This window comes from Lactuca sativa, chromosome 1, assembly GCF_002870075.4.
Source record: "Lactuca sativa cultivar Salinas chromosome 1, Lsat_Salinas_v11, whole genome shotgun sequence".
NCBI lineage: Eukaryota > Viridiplantae > Streptophyta > Magnoliopsida > Asterales > Asteraceae > Lactuca > Lactuca sativa.
In genome coordinates, this window is record NC_056623.2 from 70478181 (window position 1) to 70499319 (window position 21139).

The window sequence follows — 21139 nt, forward strand, 5'->3', positions numbered from 1 at the left end:
CACATTGTTGTGTACGATTTGATGAGTAAATAGTACAACTATATAAGTCGAAGTTTATCTGTTCCTTTTATTCTACGAGGTTAAAAGAGATATATTTGGCACCTCGAGAAACAAACTGCTGGACAATAAGTATGACTATGTTCCATGTAATTGTCCACACAATATCTTGAGAACGGAGAACTATACGATCCCTTATCTAAAGGAAATGTCAGAGTTCGACAGCGGCTTTTGAGAGCTACAATTGCTAATCGGATTTTGAAGTCGTACTTGCATTTATAGTTATTAGACTTATCCAAGTGGGAGACTGTTGGATTAGGTGTCTAAGCCATAATTATATTTGGTATGTACTTGACCTGGTTGTAGCATGGTCCTTTTGGGTTTCCTTCACCAAAGCAACTTGATTGGAAGAATAATGGAGAAAGAGGTTATTATGGTTTATTAATATATTATATGAATAATATATTAAAAGAGAAATCATATTATTTAATTAAGATTGGTCAAGAATTAATTTAGAATTAATTTTGTGGTCAAAAGAGGTTAATTGAATTAAAGGGACTGATATTGTAATTATGTGATAAATGCAATATGGGCTGAGGAACCCTAAAGAAGGGATGGACGAATTCTATGGAGAAGCCCACATAGAAATCATCCATTGGAGGCCTTCTAGAAGGATCATGTGGACTGCTTAAGGCTTAAGCAATCTAATTAGGGTTTTGATTGAAACCCTAGCAGCTCACCTATATAAGGAACCCCTTGGCTTCACTTTTTTGACTAACAACAACGCTAGAAGGATTCCAAGAGCCAAAAATTACCTCTTCCCCCTCTCTATAAGTTTCTACAATTGTTTTGGTGTTTGTGATTCATTAGAGGCATCGTATTTGAGGTGCTAGGTTCTCAAAAGCTCAAGGATCTTCAAGCTAAAATCAAAGGTAACTTTCTAAGTCGTTTATTAGATGTTAATTTCGATTTTTTGTATGCTAGTATAAGGGTTTGAGACTTTTGGATGAATATTGCATGTACAAATAGAAAAACCTAGATCCAAAGCTTTAGGGTTTGCATGTGCACCATAGGATTGATATCTTGTTCATAACCCAACAATTTATACTTGTGCTAACTATAGGAGAATTTTTTAAATTTGGTGGACTAGGTTGAGTGTCGATATGAGCTGGAGGTACAAAAGGAAATGTGTCTTCATCAAAAATGACATGTCTAGAAATATATATTTTGGACGTTGGCTGATGATAGCAAATGTACCCTTTGTAAGATGCACTATAGCCAAGAAAGGTGTAGGGTTTTAACCGAAAGTCAATTTTTTGTGGGTTGTAAGGTCTCAAGTATGGGTAGCATAAACAACCAAAGGTTTTTAAGAATCCATAATCTGGAATTCTATGGTATAGTCGCTGATAGGGACACTCATAAGATAGAATGGCAGTAATTGTTCTATTATTTAGATAAGTTGCGGTTTTAAGCGTATGTTCCCAAAAATGTTTAGACAAGGAAGATTGAGCAAGAAATGTGAGGCCTTTTTCTATAGTAATTCTATTTCTCCTTTCAATTTCACCATTTTGTTCTTGAGTGTATGGACATGACACTCGATGAAAGAACCATGGTCATTTAAAAACTTGGATATATTTTGGTATTCCCCTCCCCAATCAGTTTGGACGCTTTTTATATCACATGAGAATTGAGTTTTGACCATTTTTTCTAAACTCAAGAAACGTTGAATAGACTTGAGATTTTTGGGACAAAAAATACACCCACACAAACTTAGAATAATAATCCATAAATAACACAAAATATCGATTTCTATTCAACGAAAAAACCGGTGACGGGCCCCGAACATTAGAATAAATTAATTTAAATGGTTTTGAAGAAATAACATAAAAGGTTGTAAGATGCAACCTATGACTCTTTCCTAACTGACAGGAATCACAAACATTAGGAAACTTATTTGATGAAACTGGAAGATAAAATGTTGAAACCAAACAATGAAGAATGGGCTCATGTGGATGAGCAAGTCTCTTATGCCATCCATGCAAGGAAATACGACTAGTATAAAAAACTTTTGATGATAAATGAAGACAAGTATGTGGGAGCCGGTATAATCCTTCATGTTTATCCCCTTGGAATAGAGTTTGTCCCAGAAACGTCTTAATGGAACAAGATTTTGGCCAAAATTCCAAGTAAACATTATTGTCATCTGTTAATTTTGAAACACTAAGTAGGTTTTTAATATGTTCAGGGACAATAAGCAAATTAGGCAATTTGAGATCAGACAAAGAAGATGAACCAACATGAGAATAGACAAATGGTTACTATTGCCCACTTGAAGTTTGTCATCTCCTGTGTAAGGATCTGTAATAGTGAGTTTGTTTATATCAGGAGAGACATGATCCGTTGCTCCAGTGTCGAAGTACCAGGAGGGATTAACAACAATTGATGGACTGTGTTGCTGAGCTAAGTGAGCTTGGTGTGGATTATTGCATTGATTAGGTTTCCTTGATAGGAAATCACTTTAATTGCCTCTTTGCCAACAGTTTATTGCCTTATGGCATGTTTTGCTACATAGTTGACAAATAGGTTGTTGTTTATGTGGATCTGAGTTGCGAGGAGAAGAGGATGAGTTGGAGGTATTACCAGTAGAACCGTGTTGATGTCGAGGGTTGGAGCAGTTTACTGTGAGAGCAGTAGCAGTGGCATTTGTTTGGGTCACTAAAGCAAGGCGAAGGTGTTCTTGTTCAATTCTGGCTTCTTCCTGCAATAAAAGACCTACAAGATCATCAACAGTTAGTGCCTCTGATTTCATCATGAAAGCTGTTATGAAAGCTCCATATGATGAATCTAGTACATTTAGGATATATGCAATTAAATCCTCATCAAGAACTAGATGAAGATTCTCGGATAACGAATTAGAAATTGATCGTTTCTTTACAATGTACTCAAGCATGGTCATAGACCCCTTAGCTAGAGTCTGCAATTGAACTTTTAATTGCACCTAAGTTGCCCTAGTCTGGGCTTGAAATAGCTTTTCGATGGTTTGCCACGCTTCCTGTGAGGATTTGGAGCGGGCCACAAGAGCTTAAGCATTATCAGTCATCGTGGATTTGAGCCATAATAACACAAAATGGTCATGTTTCTTCCAGACAACATACTCTGCATTTGGTACTGTGGTGGCAACAACAACGACAACAGTAGGAGAGGTGTCGGTGGCTGGGGCCGCTGTAACAACATGAATCTCAATGATTGGAGATGGAGGGTTAGGGTTTAAAACATAGGTCTCCAAATCGAAGGTCTCTAGTACTGAAACAATTGTAGTGCGCCAGAGAGAGTAATTTGTTTGATCAAGTTTGATGGTGGTCGCCGATATTTGAAAGTTTAGGGTGGAGGTGTTGGTGGTGGTTACCAAGGTGAGTAGAGTTGAAGATGAAGTCGCCATTTCAGCTAAGTGAAGAGAAGAGAGAAAATTGATGGATCGAATGAGCTAGTGCTCTGATACCATATAGTAAAGTGAATTGAATCGTATCATGATGTACATGTATACAGAGTTTAAATACAAGAGGAATAGAACTCGATGTGAGATATTTTCTCTTATTCCTATGCTAATGCTATTGATTAAAACTTTATCAAATATGGTAATATTCATGTTTATTTTATTAATGCTATTATTATAAAAAAGAATCATTTATAAAGGTTAGATTATTCAATTTCCCAATAATATTTCTGGATTTTCTGCATTAATTTCTTGTAATTTTATAAACACCAAAAGTGCCTACGTCATTCTGTTCATCATTCATAATTTGGTTGTTTAAACTTTTAATTATTAATTGTTCATTGTTTGGAAAACATATTCTATGGGATTAGGTGGTCATCATTGATTTAATTGGTAGATTAATTATATTATATCGCTACTCCATCCTTACAAAGACTATACGGAAACTTTTCGTTGCTATCCATCATATCCGGATTACCGACGCAACAGATTGTAAGTGAAAGTCAAAGTTTGTTGTAGCGTGTCATATGATATTTAATAAGTCTTGCTTCTATAAAGTTTTTAATTTATATATATATAATCGTATAGTCTTCGTAAACAAAATTTATAATAGTAATATTTCCCTATAATAATCTTAGTCTTGGTAAACAAAATTTATAATAATAATACCATGTTTAAAATATTGGACATATTTTGAATATTTCAACATCATACTTTTAAAAATACAATTTATTACGATGAAAACAGATAAATAAAGTATGAAAACGGATATAAATAAAATATGCATTTAACTTAATAAGTTCATGTTTTATTTTTCGATTCATACTGGTAGTCAAGTCTATGGCGGCTTTAATTATCCTCATCTCTGTTCTATAAATTAAAACGCTTTTGGTAGTCATTGCATAGATCAAACTCACCAAGTTAAACATGAAGAAATCTTTTGTCTTCCTCTTGGTTCTAACTCTAGCTCTTTACTTTTCATCGGCATATTCTCAAGATTTCATAAGCTGCGTTGAATCCAACTCTGCCAATGCGAGCTCCATTTCTGAGCTCATTTACACCCCTGGCAATGCTTCTTTCCAACCCATTTGGCAATTCGCAGTCCAAAACACCAGGTTCCTTAAACCCTCCACTCCTAGACCATCAATCATCGTGACACCTACGGATGAATCACTCGTCCAAACATCTCTTCTCTGTGCCAAGAAACATGGGTACGAGATCAGGATCAGAAGTGGGGGGCATGACTTCGAGGGCCTTTCATACACTGCCGATGTTCCATTTGTTATGATCGATCTCAACAACATGAGATCTATAGACATAGACGTAGCTAACAGTACTGCATGGGTGGGGACAGGCGCTGTGCTTGGTGAACTTTACTACAGTATTGCACAGAAGTCCAACAACACCTTGTATTTCCCCGGAGGTACATGGCCTACGGTGGGGATCAGTGGGTTGATAGGTGGTGGTGGCACCGGAAACCTGTTAAGGAAATATGCTACAGCCGGTGATAATGTTTTGGATGCTCGTATCATAGATGTCAATGGAAAGATTCTCGATAGGGAGTCGATGGGTGAAGATTTGTTTTGGGCTATTCGAGGAGGTGTCGCTTCCAGTTTTGGAGTCGTTGTTGCATGGAAGTTGCAGTTGGTTCCTGTTCCAGAAAAAGTAACTGTCTTCATAGTGAATAGAACTCTCGAACAAGGTGCAACAGAAATTTTCTTTAAATATCAGTCTCTTGCGACTTTTGAAGATAGAAATTTGTACATAAGATCCCAGGCAGCTTCGGAGTTTATTGGAAACACCACACAAAAAACCATGCGAATCATCTTCCAAGGAATTTATCAGGGCACAACCAACGAATTGATTCCAGTAATGGACAAAGTTTTTCCAGAGCTCGGTGTTACACGAGAGATTTGTCAAGAAATGACAAGCGTCCAATCGACACTTGTGTTTTTTGGAAGGCCAAGCACCACCCCGCTTGAGATTCTTACAAACCGATCTGCCATACCCAAGTCAAACAGCAAAACTAAATCAAACTTTGTCAGGACACCGATCCCCATATCTGGACTGGAAAAAATCTGGAGTAAGTTTTTTGAAAACGATTTGTCAGGTGGTTTGCTTATCATTCCTTCTGGTGGAAGAATGGATGATTACGCAGAGACAGCAACACCATATCCTCATAGAGCTGGAACCTTGTACTTGTTGGCTACTAGTGTAAATTTTGTAGGTCAAGCTAACGATACAACCCCTGTATCGCTCAGAAGATTAGCCTGGTTGCAAAGCTTGGAAGAGTTGTTGACTCCTTATGTGTCACAGAACCCGAGGGAGTCGTATGTCAATAACAATGATCTGGATATCGGTGTTGGGGCTGCGAATTATATGGAAGCAAGTGTTTGGGGTGAGAGGTACTGGAAGAGGGACAATTTCAGGAGGTTGATTCGAATCAAGGCTAATGTTGATCCAGAGAATTTTTTTAAGTTCCCACAAAGTATCCCGGTCTTTAAACGCCGAGGTCTCGCACAATGATAACAATAATAATAATCGAGAATAATAAGGTGTGTTGCCATTTTGTGAAACTCTATATATCAAGTCTACTCTGCTGTTGTTGTTTATCCTCATTTATTTTATAGCATTTTTTATTGTGATTCATATTTTTTTTGTCTTGTGTTTCCTTTCTGTGTAAAGAATAATAATAATGGAGAATAAATTGATTTCTTTTAACTAATGTCCTAACTCCACTCTATGTAGCAGTATAATTTTTTTAAGTGATTTATAACCTTCAATTCATTTACTGCTTACACTATTTCTACATAGATCGCTAGACTTTAAGGACCTTCTTTTTCAAGACCTGATTTTAATGAAGTTACACGACATCAAAAGCAACCTGATGTAAATTTTTCTCTACATAATATCATGCAAGTTGACTTATATATAGGGCGACGATTTCGGCCGTAAGGTAAACTTTCCTTCATACGTGTCCACTAAGTGGCTTTGTATTTGAAAAGTTCCAAGCCAGGGGTTGATTTTCCATAAACATTTACCTCAAAAAAAATGACAGGGTACGTGAATATGTTTCATCCTTTATGAACAACTGGATTCTTTGTGACAACAATGCACAACCGGGAAAACATGTTTTCTCCTATAGAAATTTCTCCTTCGGAAATGCCGACCGTACATCAACGAAATACCAATAGTAAAAAGATCATAAATTAGCAACGAATGGATAGCCGCAGGAATTAAACCGTTAGAATTTACCGTTGAAAATGTAATTTTTTAGATTAATTATCTATTGAAATAACATTGGTTATACATATAATGGTGTCCCCTAAGAGATCAAGACTAGACATCATATGTGAACCAAATGAAAATAAGTGTATCAAACATCATATTAAGCAGAGTACATCTCAAAAGCGAAATTTATGTGGTGTGTGCGATTTAGTCAACCTGAGCTCTTCCCCCAGAAGTACATGAAACATAAACTGAAAAATCGTAATCACAAAGCTCAGTGAGTTCCCCAAACTACCCCATACCATACATAATAAATCGCATACTGGGCCCCCGCCCTACATCGGGCCCCGCCCGACATCGAGTCTCGCTCGGTATACAAATCTATTAATCTTAGGCCCTGCCTGACATCAGGCCCTATCCACTTTAAACATACAATACACATCACATAATAATGCTAACACATACAATGCTCATAAACAATATCCTGACATCGAGCCCAACCCGATATACATAGCAGCACAATAGCACATGTAAGGGTCACGCAGACTCATGGCATCCTAAAATAACAATAAGGGTTGCCGTTGGGGCCTTAAACCCACTAAACCCAGTGAGGAAATTGACCTCGACTGTTGAATCTCACTGAAAATCCCTAGCTGATGGTGCAACGAATCCCCGAGCTAAATAATACCAAAATAACACCCAATTAACAATTGGGTCCCAAACCATATCCTACAATCCATACGTTGGGTAAAGAAATCATTTACCTCTAACCTAGATTGGTCCAAGAATTAGGCCCAACTCATAATTAAAAAGGCCCAAAAGCCCAATAATCAACCAAGGCCCAATTTTCCAAATTGGGTCCAAACCCCTTACATGTGTCACACCCCCGACCAAGGCGGAATACGCCGGACGTGCGACTAAGTTCATGGATAACAGATTAATTGAATATATTAGACAAGTACAACGATAAACAAAACTACATATATATTTCATCATAAGGTTTGAATACAAGATGCTTACAAGTGATAATAGATAGTAGTTGCCTTAAACAAGTAGGTAGATAACCAAAACTAGAGAGCTAAGTCGTCTGTAATCCACGACAAATCTTCCGTCTGAAAGCTTATCTAATGATCTCTTGAGAATACATGTAAGTTTGAGGGTCAACACAAATGTTACTGAGTGTCACATGATTTTTGCTTAACCGCAGTATAATACTTTTAAAAAGTCTAAAAAGTATTGCCCTTGTAAGAAAACTGTGTTTGGAAAAATGTGTTATAAAGATAGAAATATAAACCATGGTTGCTAGTTAATATAAGTCTAGTCCAGTTTATAGTAACGAATTTGTACGGAGAGACATATAAACTATGGTTTCTAGGTAATAAAAATCTAGTCAAGTTTATAGTAACGGGTAGACGGATAGAATCATCTGCAGGGATTATATTAATTAACGACCACAAATTCGGATAAACGGATAGATGACAAGTATATTTGATAAGCGTAAGTGTAAGAACGTACGATACTTGTTTAAACAGTTGATAAAAATTAGAGTACAAGTACATAAACGGGCCTAAGATACGAGTTCTATAACTCGAATAAATATATAAACTTATATATTTTTGTGTATCTAAGAGGTATATTGAAACTACGAAGTTGATAACCGTCCATACATGCATAACACATTTGTAGTTGAAATATATATATATATATATATATATATATATATATATATATATATATATATATATATATATATATATATATATATATATATATATGTTATTTTTATTAGTTGTATTATCTTAGCAATATAACATATGTAAATATTGATGTTTAAACAGGTTTTGTTTACTTATCATGTAAGCGTTTAAACAATTATTTCTTGAACTGGTAAAGCGTTTACACAAAACAATGATATTTCATGTGTAGTTTGTATGATAATATTACTTAGTACACGTACTACCATGTACAGACGAGGGCTAGACATAAAACACCGATGGCAAGATCATTTTGGCATTATAGCACTTCTGGAATCCAACAACCCATGCAGCCCTTCAAACCAAATTCCCCGTACCGTAAGTAGTAGAGTAGTAAATAATATTTTTATATGATTTATATTGCATTAAATTGGTGATCTTGTTTGTTTAAACAAAGTGTTTAGAATATATATATATATATATATATATATATATATATATATATATATATATATATATATACATATTACAAGTGTGCATGCAACCCTAGATACGGATCTATGTTTTCACTATTAGATACACAACATTATGAACACATGAGGAACCCTAGCATGCTCCTAGTAATTTCTAAATTTAAGAAGGAGAATGGATTACATACCTCTAGTTGCTATGTTGGAATAACAACTTAAATCTTGAATCTTCTTGTCTTTGAAAGCAAGTACCACAAGTGTAGTGCCTCTAATGGATCACAAACATCAAGAGCAAATGGAGAGGCAAGAAAGAGATAGGGAGAGGTAAAAAATCGGCTCTAGGAACTTCTAGGATCAAGTGGTCGATTTTCCTAAGCCAAGGGGTCCTTATATAGGTGTATGGATTAGGGTTTTAGTCCTTATCCTTATCTGGTTGCTTGCCCACCAAGAAGCCCAAAAGATAAGTCCAGAAGCGTTATCATGGATGAATTCTAGGGCCTTATCCCCTTGAATTTGTGCACCCTATCCTATAGGGCATCCTTTTCCCTACTTTGCAACTATCATATAATTACAGTTCAGCCACCCTAGTTTAGTTAACTTCTTTTAATCACAAAATTAATTCTTAATTAATTCTTGACCAATGTTAACTAAATAAATATGATTTCTCTTTTAATATATTATTCTTATAATATATTAATAAACCATAATAACCACTTTCTCTATCATTTCTCGAGTCAAGTTGCTTTGATGAAGGCAACCCAAAAGGACCATGCACAACCGGGTCAAGTACTTACCAAATATGGTTACGGGCTTAGACACTAATCCAACAGTCTCCCACTTGGATAAGTCTAGTAACTATAAAGAAAGTACAATTCGATCAGCAATCATAGCTCTCAAAGACGTTGTTGAACTCTGATCTTATCAGCAACCTGTCCTTTAGATAAGGGATCGTATGATCCTCTGTTCTAGATATCGTGCGGACAATCACATGGAACATAGTCATATTTATTGTCCAATAGTTTTTTTCTCCATCTCATATTCGTTTGATATATAACTTAATTGAACACATCAATTCAGTCCTGACCGAGCCCCACACATAAGTCAAACCAAATCATCGAGGGGCCCTGATATCGCTTTTACCCTCTTAGGATAAAAGGAACAGATAAGCTTCGACTTATATGCATTTAACATTTCCTAATTATATCATACACAACAATGCATTTTATAACATCAAGTTACTGATGCGTTTTCGCATTATCAATGCACAACCAATCAGCAAACAATAAACAATATATCTAGGTTTTAAGACCATATGATATTATCGTCTTGCGATCACTTGTGATAAATTCCATGAAGTGATTCCAGCAAGCGTGGGTTTATTCCAACGCTCAAAACTTGTTCATAAGCACTCATGAACGTTGTAGCAACCATTTGCTATGTCTAATACTCTTTAGACAATCTACACACCAATTCATGACAGTCTTCATCCATACCTACTTCCAACATATGAACGACTATGGACGGTTCGAATAATCTATTATTATGGAAGTCAGAACATGCAAAATGAAACAATAGGTAAATAATTAACATAAGACAGTAACCTTACTAATAAATAATACTCATTTATTTAAGCATCGAATGTCAACTTAATTTATCTATTACATGTTTCCAAACTATCTAATCTAAACTAATATCATCCTTCAGCCCAATGCTCCTAGCGAGCTGCAAGTGCTTAACCCTACTCAGTCCCTTCGTAAGTGGATCTGTTGGGTTATCCTATGACGATACCCTCTTTACTACGAGGAGTCTTTCTTTTACTCGATGTCGAATCAAGTGATATTTTCTGTTAATATGTCGAGATCTACCATGATCCCTCGGTTCCTTGGTTAAGGTAATCGCTCCTTCGTTATCACAGAAAATTTCCATGGGCTCCTGTATGGATGGCACAACTCCAAGGTCTCCACTGAAATTCTTCAGCCATATTGCCTCTTTTGATGCTTCGCTCACCGCAATGTACTCTGATTCGCACGTTGAATCAACCACGGTCTCTTGCTTAGAACTTTTCCAAGTCACTACTCCTCCATTAAGGGTAAAGACCCAGCCTAACTGCGAATGGTAGTTGTCCCTATCGGTTTGAAAACTGGCGTCACTATACCCTCGCACTTTTAATTCATCACTCCCACCGAGGACTAGAAACCATTCCTTGGTCCTCCAAAGGTACTTAAGAATATTCTTGACTGCGGTCCAATGTGATTTGCCAGGGTTCCCTTGATCTCTGTTGGCCATGCTCAAAGCGAAGGCCACATCAGGGCGAGTACAAGTCATAGCATTCATGATCGAGCCAACTGCGGAAGCGTAAGGTACTCGGCTCATCTCTTCTATCTCGGCTTCGGTACTCGGACTTTGAGTCTTACTCAACTTGGAATTACTTTGGATTGGTAACTCCCATTTCTTGGAATTCTCCATACTAAAATGTTTTAGTACCTTGTCCAAGTAAGTATTCTGACTAAGTCCTATTAGTCTTTTACTCCTGTTTCTCACTATCCTTATTCCCAAAATATATGCAGCTTCTCCGAGGTCCTTCATAGCGAAGCACTTCCCAAGCTAGGACTTTACTTCCTGCAGCGTCAGGATGTCGTTTCCTATGAGTACTATGTCATCGACATACAATACGAGGAAGCTTACTATACTCCCACTGGCTTTGACATATACACATGATTCATCTTCGCTTCGCAGAAACCCAAACTCTTTGACTTTCTCGTTGAAACAAAGATTCCATCTACGAGACGCTTGGCTAAGTCCATAAATGGACTTCGCAAGCTTAGACACTCTATTAGGATGCTTCGTATTGACAAAACCCTCTAGTTGAGCCATGTAAACATCCTCAGCCAACTTCCCATTAAGGAAAGCAGTTTTGACATCCATTTGCCATATTTCATAATCATGAAATGCTGCAATGGCCAGTATCACCCTAATAAACTTTATCTTCACGACTGGGGAGAAGGTCTCATCGTAGTCAACTCCGGGAGTTTGAGTAAAGCCCTTCGCAACCAATCACGCCTTATGAGTGTTCACATTCCCATCCATGTTGGCCTTCTTCTTGAATATCCATTTGCACCCAACCGTCTTACGACCTGGTACATGATCAACCAAGCTCCAAGCTTGGTTATTATACATCGACTGAATCTCGCTGTCCATCGCCTCTTTCCACTTTGCAATCTCCAGGCCTGCCATGGTTTACTTGTAGCTGTTAGGTTCATGCAAATTTATTAGTGTACTATCAGTAATATACGTATCACCCTCGGTAGTTATATGAAAACCATACAATACGGGTGGAACACGAACTCTATTGGAACATCTAAGAGGTAATGATTCATCGATCGGTTCATCCAGAGTTTCATCCTCGGTTTGAACGCCAATGTTAGAGGTTCCTTCATCACTCGACTCTTGAATCTCTTCAAGATCGATTAGCCTTCCACTGTCCCCTTGGCTTATAAGTTCTCTCTCTCTCCCTCTCTCTCTCTCTCTCTCTTGGAAAACCCCTCTCCTCGCAACGAAGACAACGTTATCACTCGATCTATAGAAGAGATATCCAAAGGACTTCTACGGGTAGCCGATGAAAATACACCGCTCACTACGAGGCTCGAGCTTGTCGTGAGTCTCTTGTCTTACGAAAGCCTCGCAACCCCAAACCTTGATATGTGCTAACGAGGGAGCCTTGCTTGTCCACATCTGGTGAGTTGTTTTGGCAACCTTCTTCGCAGAGACTAAGTTAAGGATATGGGCGACAGTCTCTAAGGCATACCCCCAGAATGAGATAGGTAGTGAAGCACGACTCATCATGGAAGGAACCATGTCCAACAAGGTTCGATTACACCTCTCAGCTACACCATCCAACTGCGGTGTCCTAGGTGGCATTAATTGCGAAACTATTCTGCATTCCTTGAGGTAGTCATAGAATTCAAGACTTAGGTACTCTCCACCTCGATCGGATCGAAGCATCTTGATTTTCTTGCCCAATTGATTCTCCACTTCTTTAAATTCTTTGAACTTTTCAAAGGTTTCCGACTTGTGCTTGATTAAGTAGATATACCCATACCTGCTATAATCAGCGGTGAAAGTCACAAAGAAGCGATTCGCATCCCTTGTGGTGGATCTAAAGGGCCCACACACATCGGTGTGTATGAGATCCAATAAACCCTCACTCATTTCACAAGTGCCAGTAAAGGGTGACTTGGTTATCTTTCCAAGTAAACAAGACTCGCACACGTCATTTTCCCTAAGGTTGAATGACTCCAATAACTCAATCCTTTTGGAGTTGGGTTATACGTTTCTTGTTGATATGTCCAAGACGACAATGCCATAAGCATGCTTTATCCATACTATTGGAAGAATCCACACACAATACATCATTTCCTAAGTTATCTACAGCCATCACAATCTCATATATTCCATTACAAGACAATGCTTCAAAATATAAAACATTATTAAGATAAGCATAAATAGAACCCTTTTCATTATCAAATGAATATCTAAAACCTTGTCTATATAAACCATGAAATTAAATGATGTTTCTTGCCATATTTAGCGAATAGCAACAATTCTTTAAATCTAAACCTAATCCATTACTAAGCACTAAGGAATAAACTCCAATCTTGGTGACAGGCAACGATCTTCTGTCTCCCATGATTAGATTTATCCTTTGTTGCTCCACATCCCTATTTCTTCTTAGTCCCTGCAAATCAGAACATATGTGAAAACCACATCCTTTGTCAAGAACTCAAGAAATAGCATGTGATGAATCATTAGATTTAATTGTGTAAATACCTTCGAAAGATGGATTGATCTTCCCATCCTTGATGGCTTGCAGATATTCTGGTCAGCTTCTCTTCCAATGCCCTATCTTGTGGAAGTGGTGGCACTCTGCCTCCTTAGGGTTGGAGTTGGGCTTAGCAGAACCAGCTTTGGTTCCACTAAAAGAGGTGCCATCTTGGGACTTTCCCTTGTGGTGGCTCTTTGAGGGAGCCTTTCTCTTCTTACCCTTCCCTTGACCTATTGCCAAGACAGGTGTAGTAGTGGGAGTGGGAGTCGGTGCAACAGAATTATCCTTGAGATTGCTCTCAACAGTCCTTAGCAAGCCTTGAAGCTTGCTCAAGGTGACCTTTTCCTTATTCATGTGGTAGGTCATGCGGAACTGGTTGTAGCAGGGAGGCAAGGACTGAAGGATGATGTCAATTATCAGCTCTTCATCGAAGTTAACATTTAACTTCAGCAGGCGATCAACATATCTCTGCATCTTTTGTAGATGAGCGGTAAGGGACTGTCCATTACCCATTTTGGCTGTGATCATCGAAGTGATGATTGCATACCTTTCTTGCCTCGCACTTTGGTGGTACCGGTACAACAAGTCTTGATGCATTTCATAGGGATACATGTCCTCATAGGACTTTTGGAGTTCTACAGTCATGGTCGCTAGCATGATGCAATGGACTTTCGTGGCATCACACTCATGGGCCTCAAAGGCAGCGATTTCTTCAGCAGTGGCAGTGTTGAGGTTGATTTCCTTCAGCATCTCATCAAGGACATACTCTTTGTCCTCATAGCGAGTGACCATTCGGATGTTGCGGATCCAATCATTGAAATTGGACCCGTCAAAGATCACTCTCCCACACAAATTCATGAGTGAAAATGAGTCGGAGGAGTTCGAGCTGGAAGCATTGTTGTTGACGTTCGACATCTAAAATAGAAAATGACAAAGTTTGATTAGAATTAAAACCCCAATTAAACATTCAAATGAGAAATTAGGGCTAGGATCCAACAACAGTATTTACAAATTAGAAGAGGGATGTCGTAATCTAACATGCAAATAATTTGAAGGTAAGTGAATGACGATTCACTAATTCTCCACCATGAAAAAAGAAAAAGAGGTTAAGTTTTAAATGTATTAAAACCTCCTAGATTCCTTTGAGATTCATTGAACTTTTCAATGGCATGTTTAAATCTCGATGTTCCCCTCTAGTTTGTGATTAGGATGCCGAGGATCACAAAGCGGGTGTGAATAACCATGCAAATGTACATGGTGCTCTCATTGTTACAGTCACCTATTCGATGTTCCGGTTAGCCACACACGCTCCATCAAACTATGACAAACAATGAGTCACCCTTTTCCACCTATGCTTAGAGTCCAATTAGTGTGCCGGTTAACCACACGCGCTCTACTAACGTCTTAGCAAGGGTGCAAATTGTAATTTCATGGAATTGCACCAATTCACTTTTCTTAAAGTAACTAAGATTGGGAATTGTTGTAAAAACATTTAGTTACTTTTATAATTCATTATACTTTTAATGAGGAAGGGTTTGCCCTATCCTACCTGTTCGGCTAACGACCCTCCACCAATCAAGGAAGCGGTGGGTGAGAGTGGACACCCATTAAACGGCCATTTTATAGGCCATAACCTTATACCCCCTTATAGATCGGCTTCGTGAATGAGGCCTACTAACGGTAATACTAGCATTTTAAGTTATATATATATATATATATATATATATATATATATATATATATATATATATATATATATATATATATATATATATATATATATATATATATTAATCTTGTAATATTATAATAGTATTGGGTGCATCTTAAACGTTTTAAAACACTAGGGTTTTAATTCAATTTAAAATTTTCGACATTTAAAACCTTTTAATTTAAAAAATTTTAAATATTAAAATTCTTGATTTAATAATTATCCCAAAATTAAACAATTAATTTTAATTATCAAATCTTGAAGGATTATCTTTTAAATTAAACAATTAATTTGACCTAATCCCTTAAATCCCTTAAAATTCGAAAAGATGGGATGGAATAATTCAAAATCTTTAATTACCACATTTAAACAATTAAAACATAATTACAAGATAATGCATTATCCAAATCCCTGAAATTTTGGATCTTATCTTGGCGAGGAGGCCAAATTCGAAACCCTAGGGTTGGCAAACCCTAGAATTCAAAATCTTGGAGCTAAGGAAAAGGGTTTGGGAAACCCTTATCAAATTTTGACATTCAGGGTTCAAGAACCCTAATTTTGAAAACCATGCCTCCTAGCGTTTATTGGCCATAAACCCTAAAGTGTCAAATTCGTACATTTGTATAATGCTAATTAAAAACAAAAATGAATGGCTCTGATACCACTGATGAGTTTTATACAAACAATCATATGTGTGCATGCAACCCTAGATACGGATCTATGTTTTCACTGTTAGATACACAACATTATGAACACATGAGGAACCCTAACATGCTCCCAGTAATTTCGAAATTTAAGGAGAATGGATTACATACCTCTTGTTGCTATGTTGTAATAACAACTTAAATCTTTAATCTTCTTGTCTTTGAAAGCAAGTACCACAAGTGTAGTACTCCTATTGGCTCACAAACACCAAGAGAAAATGGAGAGGAAAGAGAGAGACAGGGAGAGGCAGAAAATCGGCTCTAGGAACTTCTAGGATCAAGTGGCCGATTTTCCTAAGCCAAGGGGTCCTTATATAGGTGTAGGGATTAGGGTTTCAGTCCTTATCCTTATCTGGTTGCTTGCCCACCAAGCAACCCATAAGATAAGTCCATAAGCCTTATCATGGACGAATTCAAGGGCCTTATCCCCTTGAATTCATCCACCCTATCCTATAGGGCATCCTTTGCCCTACTTTGCAACTATCATATAATTGCAGTTCAGCCACCCTAGTTTAGTTAACTTCTTTTAATCACAAAATTAATTCTTAATTAATTCTTGACCAATGTTAACTAAATAAATATGATTTCTCTTTTAATATATTATTCTTATAATATATTAATAAACCATAATAACCACTTTCTCTATCATTTCTCCAATCAAGTTGCTTTGGTGAAGGCAACCCAAAAGGACCATGCACAACCGTGTCAAGTACTTACCAAATATGGTTACGGGCTTAGACACTAATCCAACACTAATCACCCTCCTTAAGGTGCCCATTCACCAATGAATTCCGAAGGAAAATACAAATTTACCACCATCTTACCGCTGCCTAAGGATCAAGAAATTCTACGGGCCACCCCGCAGTCTCACAACACTCGTGCCTCATCACAACGGTGCAAAAACCTCACTGTCGATCCATCGGATCGGACACACCCTAAATCGAGTACCTACTCATAATTTCACCTGCTGATGTAATAAATCCAGCTACGCTTGTAGCGACCCATATTCCTGGAGCGATAACTCCATCGTATGATTTCCCGCTCGTGCTATACTGTATCCGGCCCTGTTGGCCTTTCGAAAGCTGATCCGCAATCTTGGGTCTCTTCCGGGACCCTCCAATATATACACCTGGTCTAGACCCCTCTTTTGAATGTGCTCCAAATCAGTCCCTTCTCTCGAGCTCTAGAAATCATATCATTCATGGTCTCGTACCTTGGCACACTCACCAGCTTAGTCGTCCACGGCTGAACTGCAATAGCTGAAGCAATCTCTGCCCTAAACCGGGCTACAAACTACCCCCAATACATAGTCTCTAATCCTAAAAGTGCAATAGACCGCACAATCAATCCTTGCCATCTGATACATGAGATCCAAGACGAACTCAAAATCCTGGCAGTCCTTCAACTAACTGGCTCAGCACCGGAGCCGGGTCCAACCCTGGTCTTCCCCATACGTGCTCATCCTCATTCTGCATAGCAGCTATTCCTACGGTCCAAGCATAATCAAGAATTCTCCTTCCCATAAGCTTCTTAGATTCTCCAAGATTCTCACCGATTCGAGTATGGATCCTGTGCTTTCAGTAGTACAAGCCCAATACTACCTTCCACACCTATCCATACCATCCTCAGCAATCCTCCCGAACCCTCTAAGTCACCTACTCCACTGACGCACCAAATATCCGCTAAACAGCAGCATAATATCCACCGAAGCACCTCCTAGGCTCCCCCTAGGTTCCCAACCCACCCAGTCCTCAATTGTTGAAAGATTCCCAGTAATGTCAACTAGCTACCTTATAAATATAGCCACATGCAACAAAGAATCAGATAATCCTTCGAGTAACAGAATCAATCCAAGAACGGTTAGACTCAAACAAGAGTTGCGCAATAGGGCCAAATCCATCACTCTGAGATTATCCAGCCTGTGCCACATGTGACCTAGCATATTCACTTAGTAGCTAGCTCACATTGCTAGAAGTCCGACAAAGCACAAAGCAAGTAGCATTCGGACAACGGAAAACTAACCATCATATTCCAATCAAACAATTCTATCTATATATACAATTCACAATCAGGTGACTCCTGTCACTAATCTCATCCTAGGCTCACCCTATGGAAATCTCCGACCCACAAACTTGAATGGTTTTGAGAATTCTAACACTCATATGGTGTACATGCAACCCTAAATACCTTGGATCTATGTTTTCTCTATTATACATGCAAACTTGAACTTTCCAAGGTATTACCCTAACTAGCATACAATCATTGATACTTGGGTAATATAAACAAGTTAGAAGACATTCCTTTTCACATAGCATGATTCCATGGAACTTAAGAGCCTAATGCCTCAAGTGAGATCCCTCAAATGGTTCATACAACATCACCAACAACTTGGAATAACTTGAGAGAAAAGGTTCTTATGCTCAAATTGGCTAGTCCTCATATGTACACACACTAGTGCCAATATCTTGAGCCATAGGGTCCTTATATATGATGGTTATTAGGGTTACACCATGTAACTCATGTCTTTCCATATTCTTCATGCTCCATTGATTAAAACCTCCAAGGAGTATCCATGGGTTACTCCATAGGTTTAGCCCAACATGAAGAGCTATGGATCATAAGCCCACATATATAAGAATGAATGATTTATACAATCAATCCCCATATATTTAATTAGACTCCTTTTGATCACAATATTAAATCCAAATTAATTCTTGATCATTACTAATTAAATAATGTGATTTCATATTAATATATTAGAACTTATAATACATTAACAAATCATAAATATCCTTTTCTCACAAAAGTCTATCCAAATTGTTCCGATGCCATGCAACCCAAATGGACCATGCCAATCGGGTCAAGTACATACCAATTATAGTTATGGACTTAGACACTAATCCAACAGTCTCCCACTTGGATAAGTCTAAAACTATTATTGCGTATGACTTCAAAACCCGACTAGCAATCGTAGCTCTTAAAAGTTGTTGTCGAACTCTGAACAAATCAATAACGCGTCCATTAGATAAGGGGTCATATATTCCTCCATTCTAGGTATCATATGGAATAAGATGTGGATTATAATCATTCTCTCTATCCATTTGTTGTTTCTCGATTTCCGATTAATGACAACCGACTAATTGAACAAATCAATTTAGTCCTGGCTTGGCCAAGCACTTCGGGGTGTCATCACTAAATCATCGAGGGGCCCACATATATCGCTTTTATCCCTTCAAGAGTAAAAGGAATGGTTAAAATTCGACTCATATGCTTGTTCTACTACTTGTTGAATCATACACAAAGGCACGTTTTATAACATCGAGTTACTAATGCGTTTTCGTACAATCAATGTATAACTAACTCATAGGCAACAACTCATATCTCTAGGTTTGAAGAATATAAGATATTATCGTCTCATGATCACTCGTGATAAAATCCATGAAGTGAGTCAAATGAGTGTGGATTTACTCCAATACTCAAAACTTATGAACACTCATGAATGTTGTAGCAACTCTTGCTATGTCCACTACCTTGGACATCTACAAACCAGCATCATGACAGTCTTGATTTATATCTACTTCCAACATATGACCGACTGTGGATGGTTTGAATAACTTAGTCATTCAGGAAGAACGACGTAGTTATTCTGGAAGTCAAAACATGCAAAGTGAAACACAAGAATAATTGAATCCAATATGGTCTCAGAACTTATATATATATATATATATATATATATATATATATATATATATATATATATATATATATATATATATATATATATATATATATATATAACACCTTTTATTTATCACCATATTGATTACACATTATTCATTGCATATTGTTTCAAACTATCAACTTTATACTTGAATTGAAACAATAATTGTCCCATTCTTCAAGCATGTACACTACGGTTTTTCTAAACACTAGTCATGCCATACACCAAGTATGCACACTATGTTTTTCCAAACATTAGTTATGCCATATACCAAGTATGCACACTAAGTTCGTCTATGATCTTTACTTTGTGAAATAGATCGATTGAACATAATTCCAATGATTCTCATTTCACAATCCCAAATCCTTACCGCAAATGCAAGAATTCCAAATTCCTGTCATTTACCTAAATCTGTTAGATTCTAAACTTATATGCACTAATCCTCTGTAATGATTAAGCACAAAGTCACAAAGACTTGTCAACAGACATTACAGAGTATTCCAATGGAGATCATTCCATGGAAACGAAGTCTTAAATTCAAAGTACATTGCTTTGAACATCCTTCATGCATTAAGTTTCCTAATCTTACACAGATTTAATGAATAACTTCCACCTATGGGAATATTTTCATATTCTCATTTTGACTATCACTTCTGACCAAGAGTTGCCTCTTTTCAGAATATGTCAATATGGTCCTCTCCAAAATTTACACCATACTTCCAACTGTCCCTGAGCAACCAATCTTTCGTAAACCTTAGATTGTCCTCGATTATTTCTTAATCAAATTAGTCATATCTAGTTCTAGTACTTTTTCCCTCTTAACGCTCTAGGCATTTGGAAAAAAATTTAGAAAGTATGAATATTATAGCAAACGCAATCGATCCTATATCCGAAGCATATGGGACACGATTCATGATGTCTCACATAAAGACATGATGTCGGACCAGTCTTTTGCTATAATATTTCTATTTCTATTTGCCAAGTTATGATAATTCAGATTATGAAAAGGGATGCCGTAATCATATTCGAATTTTAGAACGCAAATAATGGACCCATATATAGAATTTCCTTATGTTGAGCCATTACAACATAAAATTCATATATATATATATATATATATATATATATATATATATATATAGATATATATCGTTGACTAAAGATGATTAAAACCTCAATCTAAGCTTTAAGAATTGAAATGAAGTATAATTTCCTCTCCCTTAATTATAGCAAAACAACTTTTTCCCAATTGAAACTTTTGTTTTCTATAATTAACATTGCTAACTTACAACACTTATT

General features: G+C 37.2%; 1 protein-coding gene across 1 annotated transcript; it reads left to right on the plus strand.

Moving 5' to 3' along the window:
* Positions 1–4379: 4379 nt before the first annotated feature.
* LOC111916616 (tetrahydroberberine oxidase) lies at positions 4380–6211 on the plus strand. The gene has a single exon (XM_023912284.3). The coding sequence runs from the start codon at positions 4418–4420 to the stop codon at positions 6014–6016; it is 1599 nt and encodes a 532-aa protein (XP_023768052.1). The 5' UTR covers positions 4380–4417; the 3' UTR covers positions 6017–6211.
* Positions 6212–21139: the final 14928 nt, after the last annotated feature.